Consider the following 11,097-nt stretch of genomic DNA (forward strand, 5'->3'; position numbering starts at 1 on the left):
GAGGGCAGTGTCACTGGCCCTCATATGTGGGATCTGAACCGGGGCCCTCTGGCATCCCAAGCCAGTTCTTAACCATCGCGCCACTCGGCCAGCCCCATACTTAGTTTTATAAGAAACTGCCAAACTGTTTTCCACAGTGGCAGTGAACTGTAATTTATTTAACTCTTCCTCTATTGATAGACATTTATATAGTTTTCCATTTTTCTTTATTATTAATGATGGTATTATAAATATCTTTCTTTCTATGTATATGTTTCTGGCTTGCCTTATTATTTCCATAGGATAGATTCATAAAAATGGGTTTCTTGGGTCAGAGGATATTCAGAATAAAAAGTCTGTACATATCACCAACCAATTCCCTTGGAAAAGCTAGACTCTTGACATTCCCACAGGGAGGGGAGTGTGCCTGTTTTTCACTGGGTGCTGTCATATTTCAGATCTTTGCAAACCCAATGGTGGAAAAATTAAAGCCCATGATCTTAACTACTTCCCTCCGCCACCACCATCAAATAGGTGTTTTGAGTTTTGTGGCTGTCCCTCCTTGAAGCTCTGTGAGTTTTTTGTGACTTTGTCTCTCACAAGAGGAGGAAGATTAGCTCCCCCCCCCCCGCTTTCCTTTTCTTTTCTGTCCTCTCAGTCTATTTTGTTTTGATTTTCTAAAGTCCTGCTTTATAGAGGTATACTTTACAAACAACAATACTCGCCCTTTTGGAGTGCAGTTTAATGAGTTTTGACAAATGCATATAATTGTATATATTCATACACGTGTATCAAAATCAATATATAGAATGTTTCTATCACCCTGAAAAGTTGCCTTGCGTCCTTTTGTAGCCACTTCCTTTTCCCCACCCCCTGGAAACTACTAATCAGCTTTCTAACACAATGGTTTTGACTTTCTGGAAGATCATATAAGTGGAATCATAGGGTCCTTTGTGTCTGAGTTCTTTCACTTAGCAGATGTCGAGATTCATTCACGTGTTACCTGCATCAACAGCTTATTCTTTTTTTCCTGTGGCCGCCTGCACAGTTTCCTCTTAGTCTTTGGTTTTGTAGCAGTTTGACTATGGTATGTCTAGATGTGTTTTTTTTTGTTTGTTTGTTTTTTTGTATTTATGTCACTGAGTTTCTTGGATCTGTTTTTTGTTGTCTTTCCTTAATTTTGGTAAAATTTTGGCCATTAGTTTTTCAAATATTTCTTCTCTGTTCTTTTTCTTTCACCTGAGACTCCAATTACATGTATATTAGACCATTTGCTCTCGTGCCACAGTTCTTGGGTATTCGTTTTTTTTTTTTAATTTTCATTCTTCTTACTCTTTGTGTCTCAATTTGGATAATTTATATTGCTCTATATTCAAGTTCACTGATTACTTTGCTGTGTCTGGTTTGCTGATTAATACATTGAAGAAACTCTTTATCACTGATATTGAGATTTTCATTTCTACTTGACTTTTCTTAGTCCCTCTGTTGCTCTCTTGAAATTTCCTATCTGTTCTTGGAAGTCCACCTTTTCTACTACATCCTTTAACATATTCATCATTGTTATCTTAAAGTCTCTAACTGATAGTTCCAACATTTTGGCTATCTCTGCATCTGGTTCTGTTGCCTCTTTTATCTCTTTACAATGAGTTGTATCTTTTTTTCATTGTGTGTGTGTGTGTGTGTGTGTGTGTGTGTGTGTGTATGATAATCTTTGATTGAACAGTGGACATTGTGTATAAAAGAGCAGTAGTGAGTGAGGTAAATGATATTTATACCTATAAATGGTCATGTTTCTTATGTTATGGCTTTAGTATAGGCCAGGGGTCGGCAAACTGTGGCTCATGAGCCACGTGCAGCTCTTTGGGTACGTTCCATCTCAAAAGTTTGCCGATCCCTGGAAGAGCCAATCCTGTTCCTTACAACAATTTAAAAATTATTTGAGAGCCATAAATATATTTTTACATGATCACCATTATGTGAATAATATCCTTTAAATTTTTTATAAATAAAACTATGATAGTTTTATTTTCATTTTCAATTTTACTTCAGAGCCACATGTACGTACCCAAAGAGCCGCATGTGACTCACGAGCTGCAGTTTGCTGACCCCTGGCGGCTCTTCCGTCTCAAAAGTTTCCTGACCCCTGGTATAGGCCATTGAGTCAATCTAGTCTTTGTTGATTGGAGTTTAGGTTTTGCTGTTGCCATGGTTATCTTCTCTGCACCACAGGCTTCACATTTCTCCAGTGGTGGACTGCCACTACTTTATGCTTACTGTGGCCTTAAGTCCCACAGGGGTTTTCTCAGTATTGCTGTCCACTCTTAGCTTTGTGTGCATGCAACACAGAGGGAACCTCATTTTGTGTTCTAGCCTCTCTTCCAGTAGTAGACTGCTGTTACTTGTTATTTGGTGAAAGTTTTGTGGATTCTTGGTTCTCTTTCTCTAGCTTCAGTCTTAGAAAGCCTTGTGTCTGAGCTCCAGGAGTGGGGCTCTTTTTAGCTGATTTGATTCTTCTCCATTGACAACCTTTGCCTCTCATTCAGAATAGGTGCTAGAGCATGGGCAGACTTCCTGTTCTTCACCCCCATGGGAGTCAAACTATGTCTTGTTTTGATGTGTGTGTGTGGGAGTGTCTTAGGTATGAGTGAGGTTCCTGTCTTTTCTGCAGAAGCAGCTTCAGCATTAGCCCTCTGCTTTATATCAGTGCAAAATCCTGGGTACTAGTGGGTTTCCTGCTCCTTGCCAGCGGCAGATGGCTTTTGCCTAGTGTCAGTGCAGAGCTGGGGGTAGGTGGGTTTTTCATCTTCTGTATACAATGGGTTTCCCCATCAGAGGTGGCAGGCCTTTTTCTGGTAGTAGGTCAGGGGCCTGTGGGATGAGGATGTCATATCAGATGAAGGCCAGGGTACAGATGCCTATCTCTAGCAGCAGCCAATCACCACTTTGTACTCATGCATGGCCCAGAGCTCAGATGGCTTCTCCAGGTACCCCTGCTATACTCTCAAACCTTGATAGGTCCTGCCTGTCTATGTCAGCTTTGGGGCTCTCTCAGGTCTCTGCCCCACCCCAGTCATTCTCATGAGCACCCAACAGAAAGCTGTGGGAAGAAACATACTCCCCTTGTACCTGGGGCTCCCAGGGGTTCTAAATTGTCACTCTAGGTCACACACAGCTTTTAAGAATTCACTAAGATATCAGTTTTCTTTTCTGCAGCTTTTGTGGCGATTACCTCTTCCTCCTGTGTTCTGTAAGAGGTGAAACCGTTTGCCCTTGAAGGGCTTATTGGCTGTTGGAAATCAGCTTACTTGGTTACCGTGTGACTTCAGCTCTCTAAAGGGCTCAAAAATTAATTTTTTATGTTATTTGGCTTTTCCCATTGTCAATATGGGAGTGGTGTTCTCTTGTGGCTCTACATTGTAAGTGAAAGTCGAAATCATTTTAATACAGTTTTTACACAATTAAAAAAATAAATCTCCTCTTCAATGTTTTCATTATGACCATATAAATTTTATCCCCTATTAAGTCAATTTGTGTAGCAAGATTACATTTTCTTTCCTGTACAGCTTGGTTTTTCTGAAATTAATTGCTTGTTTTTATTTTTCATTTGCAAGCTTTTTATAAGGGCATTTCTCAAAAGAATTTTTGATAGTCTGTATATTCTCTTCCTTCTTTTATTCTTTGAGACCTCCCTCCTGAGACTCACAACCAATAATCCCCTGTTTTCAGCCTCACCCTCCTTCTGGCTTTCAGGGGTTCCTGCATGCCTGTAGCTCTCAAGTGTCTTCAAGGTTGTGAGGCTTGAACTAGCTGACTTCTCCCTGTTCCCTTTTCCCAACTCCTCCATATCTCTCTCCACGGCAGCACTTTGGTTCAAAATTTTTTTTTAAGATTTATTTTTATTTTTATTTTTTTATTGGGGAATTGGGGGGATGGGAACAGTGCTGGGGAATTGGGGGAAGGGGAACAGACAAGCTGCTGTCGTTTTGTTCTTCAGTCTAGCTGTGGAGGACATTGCTTCACTGGCCCAAGTTGGCACCATCATTGTGCTCTTCCCAGGAGAGGCAGATCAGTTGCCGGCTTCTGGACGGCCGCTCACTGCGGCTGCTGGCCGCTCACGCTGGCTGCTGGCTACACACGGTAGCCCATGGCAACCCACTGCCACAGGGGTTGCAGCCTACACCGTTGCCGGCATCTCACGCCAGCCCAACTCCAGGTTGAGCTGTTGTTCAGCATCTTAGCTGTGGAGGGCAGTGTCACTGGCCCTCATATGTGGGATCTGAACCGGGGCCCTCTGGCATCCCAAGCCAGCTCTTAACCAACGCGCCACTCGGCCGGCCCTGGTTCAACGTTTTGGGGTCTGCTAAATCTATCACAAGGTGGCCACCTGCTTTGTAGCTCCAAAGTTTGCTGACATCACTCATCTGCTGTGTCTTCTTTCCTATTGCTCTGTCTTTGTGGTTTGGTGTCTATTTTTATTCACTCACTCTCATTTTAGTGGAGTTTCAGGAAGTAGACATAAGTTTGCTGTCATTGAGCAGAAGTTTATTAGTTCATTTTAAAACCGAGGAAAATGAGGGCGGAGAGGGCCAAGTCCTTGCCCAAAGTCACATGATGGGTTAACAAAGTGTTGCACAGGGTTACATGCTGCTTGCTCCCAAGCAACTTTCCTCTAGGTAAGGTCAAGGCCCTAGGGAAGCCCCCCAGAGAGGCCCCTTTTTGGGAAGGTGGCAGAGCTGCTGATGGCAGGTGTTACTAAGTGGTCAAGGATTTTGGAGTCACAGAGACCTGGCGTCAGGCAGCCTCAAGCAAAGCAAGGCCTCTTGCTCTCTGAGCCTCAGTTGCCTCATCTGTGAAATGCAGGAATAATGAGGATCAACTAACGTGCTGTATGTCCTACCCTTGGAACATGCCAGACACCTAAAGTTATCTAGAAGTTAGAGGTCACTCTTTGACCATGATGATGACAACATGCACCTTTTCCAGGGTGGGACCTGATTCTTGGAGGAGACCTGGCATAGGACATGGATTACTGTGCAACCCTTTTTCTCTGTTTGTGTGTTGTGTCTTCTCAGCGTGGGACAGCAGGTAAGCGGGCTCCTTTGAGTTGCAGGGGCAATCCTAGTGCAGGCCCCTGATTGTGATATGAAAGGGGGAAGCCTCAAACCAAGGGAGCTTGAAATGGGGCACTTAGGCCTGAGGCAGCAGCAAGGTGAGTTAGTAGCCCCAGGCTTGAGCGGGTGGCCCAGAGGCCATGGGGTTGGGGGGCAGCTGCGGACAGAGGCTGAGGTGGGGGTCTGACTCACTCCCCACAGAGGCATCCCAGGAGGCCCTGAGCTGGATGAGGAGAATGGAGAATGTGGCCAAGGGACGGACCTCGACTTCCTTTGCTGAGTGAGTTGCATGTCCCTCTTGGCCTGACCAGTGTCAGCTGTGCCTCTCGTCCCCAGCTTGCACATTGAATCAGTGTCCAGGTTTGGTCTAGTATAGACCATTAATTCATTTATTCAACATGCATTTATTGAGTATCTACTGTGTGCCTGACACTAGCCTCTGGAAATGCTGGAGAGACATATCTCTCTGCCCTCATGGAGTTTACTGTCTGGTTGGGGACTCTTAACCATGGATGCCATGAAACTAGGTACAGAATCATGAATCTCTGTGCATTTTTTTTTGGAAGTGGCTCCAAAACTCAGGCTGGGCTCCCCAGGGTTTGTGACCCAAAGGCCAAGCAGCTCTGAATGAGAAGCAAATGCTGGATAGGGATTTTTAGGGAAGCCAGGGACTATGGAGGCACTTCAGTCAGTCAGCAAGGAGCAACCAAGGAAGGCTTCCTGGAGGAGGTGTCAACAAACTGGGACCTGAACAAGAATTAATCAGGAGAATGGGATGAGTGGAATGGGGGAGAAAAGTGTGCCAGCGACACTGTGTGTGCAAAGGTACAGAGGTGGGAGCTACAGGGCTAAGGCATGGGGGAGGGCCTGCTGTCCCAGGCTGTCTGGAGCCCTTCTGGCCCCACCCCCACTCTGGGCTATGGTTGTTTCTCTTGCCCTCAGGTCCATTCATGGTCTGGAGTGTAGGCTGCTGAATGCCACCTTCAAGGGCAACAATCTCACCTTGCAGACATCCACCATTCAGACGCTGGTTTTCAAACTGGGCTGTGACTTTGCTGGCCTCTCGCTGAACAGTGAGGCCCTGGAGCCGGTCCCTCAGGTCAGAGGCAACCAGGGGATGGGGGGGAGGTTGGGGGGATGGGAGGGTGGCCAGTGCCTCCACCTCAGAAATCCTCTAGGGGTTTAAGGCCTGACCTTTCCCCAGGCTCCACTCCCCTCTCTGCCTCACACCCCCTTCCCAAACCTGGATTTTACCCTACAAGTGTGTTGCCTTTTCTGTAAAATGGGGCTGATGTTCCTCATATGAATGAGAGAAATGGGGGTGTTTTGTGACCCCTCTAGGTCAGTGTCCTATTCCTACTTTTGCAGGCCCATGGTGGGGAGGGGGGTGGCAGCAGCGGGAGAAGCAAGGGAATCTGGGCTCCTTTGAGAAGCCTGGTGTGATTCCTGCTGAATGCCTGGGTGCTGTGGGCTGAGCCACTCCCTACTCCTGGGGCCAAATTGGGTGGGGTAAATAACCCAGATTCAACACTGGAGCAGCTGGAGAGAAGGCCTGGATCTCAAGAAGTTTGGGAGGAGGTGCAGCCAGGGAGGGGGGTTCTGTAGGTGGAGGCCCCAAGGAGAGGCAGGAAATGCCAGGGGAAGTCAGGAAGACTTCCTGGGAATTGGGGGCCAGGGAAGGTGTTGGGGCCAATCTGGAGACCTCGGACACCAGGCTCAGCCTGCCTTTGGCTTCTGCAGGCCAGGACCCGGCATGCCATGCAGTTCCCGGCTGAGCTGACCCAGGAGACCTGTAGGACCCGCTCCAGGGATCTGCGTCTCATCTGTATCTACTTCTTCACTGCCCGCTATTTCCAGGTCAGCGCCATGGTGGGCCCAGGATGGGGGGCGCTGGCCCCTTCCTGGGGGCGATGCAGGCACCCATGCCACTGCCAGGATTCTGGGTGGGAACCAGTACCAGTGGACCAGTCCACTGTGCAACCTGATCCAGCCAGTGCCCCTCTCTGGGCTTCAGTTTTAGCAGAATGGTGGGATGTGCAATTACAATGTGCAAATGAGACTTAGGGAAACCTATCATGTATGTGCATGACCTTATGGGTGAGACAGACAAGAAGGTCACAGGATCCCTGTCCTCAGAGAACTCTCTATCTTGACAATTGGACTAGGAGCTTAGAGACTTAATTTTAGCTCAAGGTTGACTATAACCGTAGAGATACAAAGTGATGTATGAGTCAGTGTGGGGTCAGGGTTGTTCCCAATGAGCAGTCCAGGAGGGTTTTTGGAGAGAGTGCCTTTTAACCTTGGCTTTGAAAGTGAGTTAGGATAGTGGTGAAGTGGAGGGTACAAGGCTGGAATCCATTAAACAGATGGGAGGTGGAGAGGGGGGTGGGAGTGGGGGTGGTGAGAAAACAGCTTTCCAGGTTGGCACACATTATACACATGAAGTCATGCTGTTGATTCTCATCCAGGGAGGAGGGGTTGGAGACGGGGGCTCTGGGACCTTGTCCAGGGTCTCCTTGTGTCCTCTCCAGTCAGCTCTTCTTCTGTTGCCCTTCCAGATTGACATCAACTCATCTCTGCTCAATAACTACGTCCTGGGGGCCCAGCTGGACCATGAACATGTGAACAACCTCACAGAGATGATCAACATCAGCTTCTGGCACAACCAAAGCCTGGTACTGTGGGGGCACCTCCGTTTCCACCCCACCCCTGCCCCCTTGTGGCTGTCCTGTTGAACACTGGTTTGACCAAACCCAAACCCGTGGAACCATTTTGGAAACCAACTGTTTTAAATCCATCATATTTTGAAAATTCCTGCCAAAGAAATAAGAAAGAGAAGCATTTACTCACTGCATTAGTTAGGATTCTTTAAGTTGCAAATGATAGAAAACCAGCTCCAGCCAACTTAAGCACAAAAGAGAATTTATTGGCTCAGACGAATGAAATGTTTAGGGCTCTTTCAGCTTCAGGCACGGCTGGATCCAGGGGCTGACATGACACCATAATGGCTCAGCCTCTCTCCATCTCTCTGCAATGGCTTGGCTCGCCAGTCTTTGGCAAGATGGCAGCTGAAAACCTGGACTGCCTTCCCCTCTTCTCACCAGGCTCTTTCTCGCCAGTGCAAACCAGAGTCCCAGAATGACTCCTAAGGGTCCAGCTGGGTCACGTGTCCATCCCTGAACCATCACTGTGCCCAGAGAGATGGGATGTGTGGATTGGCCAGGCCTGGGTTGCATGGCCCAGGGACCAGGCTGGATTCATCTGACCTGCCATTGGGGGCGGGGTGGGTCCTCAAGGGAAGTGCAGATGCTGATACAGGATGAAGGGGAAAGGGCTGTGGGGTGGGCGCAAGCCCTGATGCCTCTGCTCTTCTGTCTGGCATTCTTGAAAAGTCCAGAGTCTCTATGCTCTGGCCTTATCTTCCCATCAGCCCCTCCTCTACACTCTCAATTTCACCATCATCCTTCCCTTTCATTCCTCTGCAGTTAGTTTCACCTGGAATGTTTTTGCTCCAAGTCTGTTGAAATCCAACGTGTCCTCTAAGGTCTTGGCGCCCTAATTGTCTCTTCCCTCCTCAGGACTCCCCTGCCCCTTCCTACGTGGCTTTTCATGGCACTGCCTGTGTTACACCTCCTACCCCTCCACCCACATGGCTTAGCGTCAGGGTTGTCTGTGGTTGAATCTCTCTCCTGCGCTGGGAGGGCCTGGACCATCACTGCTCCCCACAGGGAGTAGGGAGAAGGGGCAGCAGATTGCAGAGAACCTACTGTGTAGACGGGAGCTGGGCACTCAAGAGTCCTCATTGCCTTTCGTTTTTCCACCGTCTTTGTGACTTGGTATAAATGATCCTATTTTGCAGATGAATCAAATGAGACTCGGAGAAGCTTTGTGGCTTGCCCAAGTCACTCTCAGAGTCTGTATGAAGGTGTGGCTAGAATGCGGGCCAGCCTGAGGGCAAACCCCAGCCAGTGCCTGGTAAAATGTTGACAAGGGTGCAGTGGAGTTACCTTTGGCCCCCACAGTTTCCAGACCCTGATCCACGGCCCTCCCCTGCAGCCCTTGGATGCACCCAACTCCAGCATCTCTCCTTAGGAAGGCTACTCAGTGACCTGTGTCTTCTGGAAGGAGGGAGCCAGCAAGAGCCACTGGGGGGTCTGGAGCCCTGAGGGCTGTCGCACAGAGCAGCCCTCACCTTCCCAGGTGCTCTGCCGCTGCAACCACCTGAGCTACTTTGCTGTTCTCATGGTATGTGCGCATCCAGCCTGGGAGGGTGGTCAGAGCCGCAGAAGTCTCCTGCTCAGGACAGAGGAGGAAGGCAAAGGCTGGTGCCAGGGACAGAAAATCCAACTCAAATGGGTTTAGGGGGAAAAAAAACCACAAAAGAAACGTATGGGCTTATGTTCTTGAAAAGGCTGGTTTAGGCTTCAGGCAGAGCTTAATCCAGGAGCTCAGTATCAGATAAAGAAAGGACTTTATCTCTGTCTCTCAATTGTGTTGGCTTTGCACTGGCTTAGCCCTCAGACAGGTTCTCTCCATGGGATTATAATATGGCTGCTAGCAGTTCCAGGCTCACCTCCTACTAGCTTTTAGGCCAGTAGAATGAAAGCGCCTCTTCCCCAATTTTGCCAGCCAAAATCTTGCAGCTGAGCCCCTCCCACCAGCCTTAACCAATCTCTGTGGGCAGGAGGAGGGAGGGCTCTGACTGGCCAGGCCTGGTGCCCCTGTCCACTCACAGTGAGAGAAGTGTTGAGTCCACTCATGTGCATAGAGAGTGAGGGAGGGGAGGTTCTCACAAAGGAAGGGGAGATCCCATAGAGAAAGGGGAGACGGGAGTGGGCAGGGGGGAAGCCACTGTGTCTACCGTGGCTTTTATCAAGCCAAGACCATGGTGAGGACTGTGGGGTGGTGGTGGTGGTGGGTGGGGGGGAACTTGGAGCTGAGGTCTTGGCACATCTCTCCAACGGAGCCTGGGTGGGACGCATTTCCATGCTTCCTGCTTCAGCCATCCTTCCCTCCCACAGCAAATCTCCCCAGCCCCGGTCCCTGCAGAGTTGCTGGCGCCTCTCACGTACATCTCCATTGTGGGCTGCAGCGTCTCCATCATGGCCTCCTTGCTCAGTATCCTGCTGCACTTTCTTGCCAGGTAGTCCCCTGCCCCACTGCCGGGCCTGCCCACCCACTGCTGCACAGCACGCTTCCTTCTTTCCCACCTGGTCCCCAGAGTGGGGTGGGCTTCTCAGGGGGACGGAGGCCAGGAGGCAGGAGACAAGCCTCACTGAGAGGCTGCTATTGGGTCCCTCCCCCCCTACCCCCACGTATCCCGAGTGTGTCTATGAGCCCAGGGGGCTGTGCTGCCCGTGCGATGCCTCCAGACCACAGAAGGCCATGCTCCTACCCTCAGGAAGCAGAGTGACTCCATAACATACATCCACATGAACCTGCACACCTCCGTGCTGCTCCTGAATGTCGCCTTCCTGCTGAGCCCCACATTGGCCATGCCCAGCGTGCCTGGGTCAGCATGCACGGCGCTGGCTGCCATCCTGCACTATGCGCTGCTCAGCTGCTTCACCTGGATGGCCATTGAAGGCTTCAACCTCTACCTTCTCCTCGGGCGTGTCTACAACACTTACATCCGCAGATACATGCTCAAGCTCTGTGCAGCGGGCTGGGGTAAGCACAGCCTCCCGCCCCTCTAGCTTCCTGAGACTTTCAGCTGGACAGGGTATCTGCCCTGCTAACCCTTCTCTTTCTCTTCTGCTTTCTCTGCTTGTCCCTGGCATGGCACTGCCAGCCCTCAAACCCTCTTCATCAGAGAAGAGAGTTCTCTGGGGGCCAGGACAGCCCAGAAACCAGGCTCAGCATGTGCAGGGGGAGGGTAGAAGAAAAGGCAGCAGTGACCACTGCCATGACCAGGAGTCATTATCCCTGCCAACACCCACCACCACTTTTTACATTAGTATTCTTATCATCACGTCTACCTCCAACACCACCATCACCTCCACCATCA

The 11,097-nt window shown here is 49.3% G+C and overlaps 1 protein-coding gene across 1 annotated transcript in view; it reads left to right on the top strand.

The window, feature by feature from the left end:
• ADGRG5 (adhesion G protein-coupled receptor G5) overlaps window positions 1–11,097 on the top strand; it is a 21,611-nt gene that overhangs the window by 4,578 nt on the left and 5,936 nt on the right. Inside the window, exons 2-9 of the mRNA XM_019666826.1 lie at window positions 4,963–5,064; window positions 5,292–5,370; window positions 6,033–6,189; window positions 6,831–6,947; window positions 7,649–7,765; window positions 9,183–9,335; window positions 10,112–10,233; window positions 10,492–10,760. Of these exons, the coding sequence (XP_019522371.1) occupies window positions 5,001–5,064; window positions 5,292–5,370; window positions 6,033–6,189; window positions 6,831–6,947; window positions 7,649–7,765; window positions 9,183–9,335; window positions 10,112–10,233; window positions 10,492–10,760 (1,078 nt within the window). The 5' untranslated portion in view covers window positions 4,963–5,000. The remainder of the gene's footprint in view (window positions 1–4,962; window positions 5,065–5,291; window positions 5,371–6,032; window positions 6,190–6,830; window positions 6,948–7,648; window positions 7,766–9,182; window positions 9,336–10,111; window positions 10,234–10,491; window positions 10,761–11,097) is intronic.

Source organism: Hipposideros armiger, unplaced genomic scaffold (assembly GCF_001890085.2).
Source record: "Hipposideros armiger isolate ML-2016 unplaced genomic scaffold, ASM189008v1 scaffold_479, whole genome shotgun sequence".
NCBI lineage: Eukaryota > Metazoa > Chordata > Mammalia > Chiroptera > Hipposideridae > Hipposideros > Hipposideros armiger.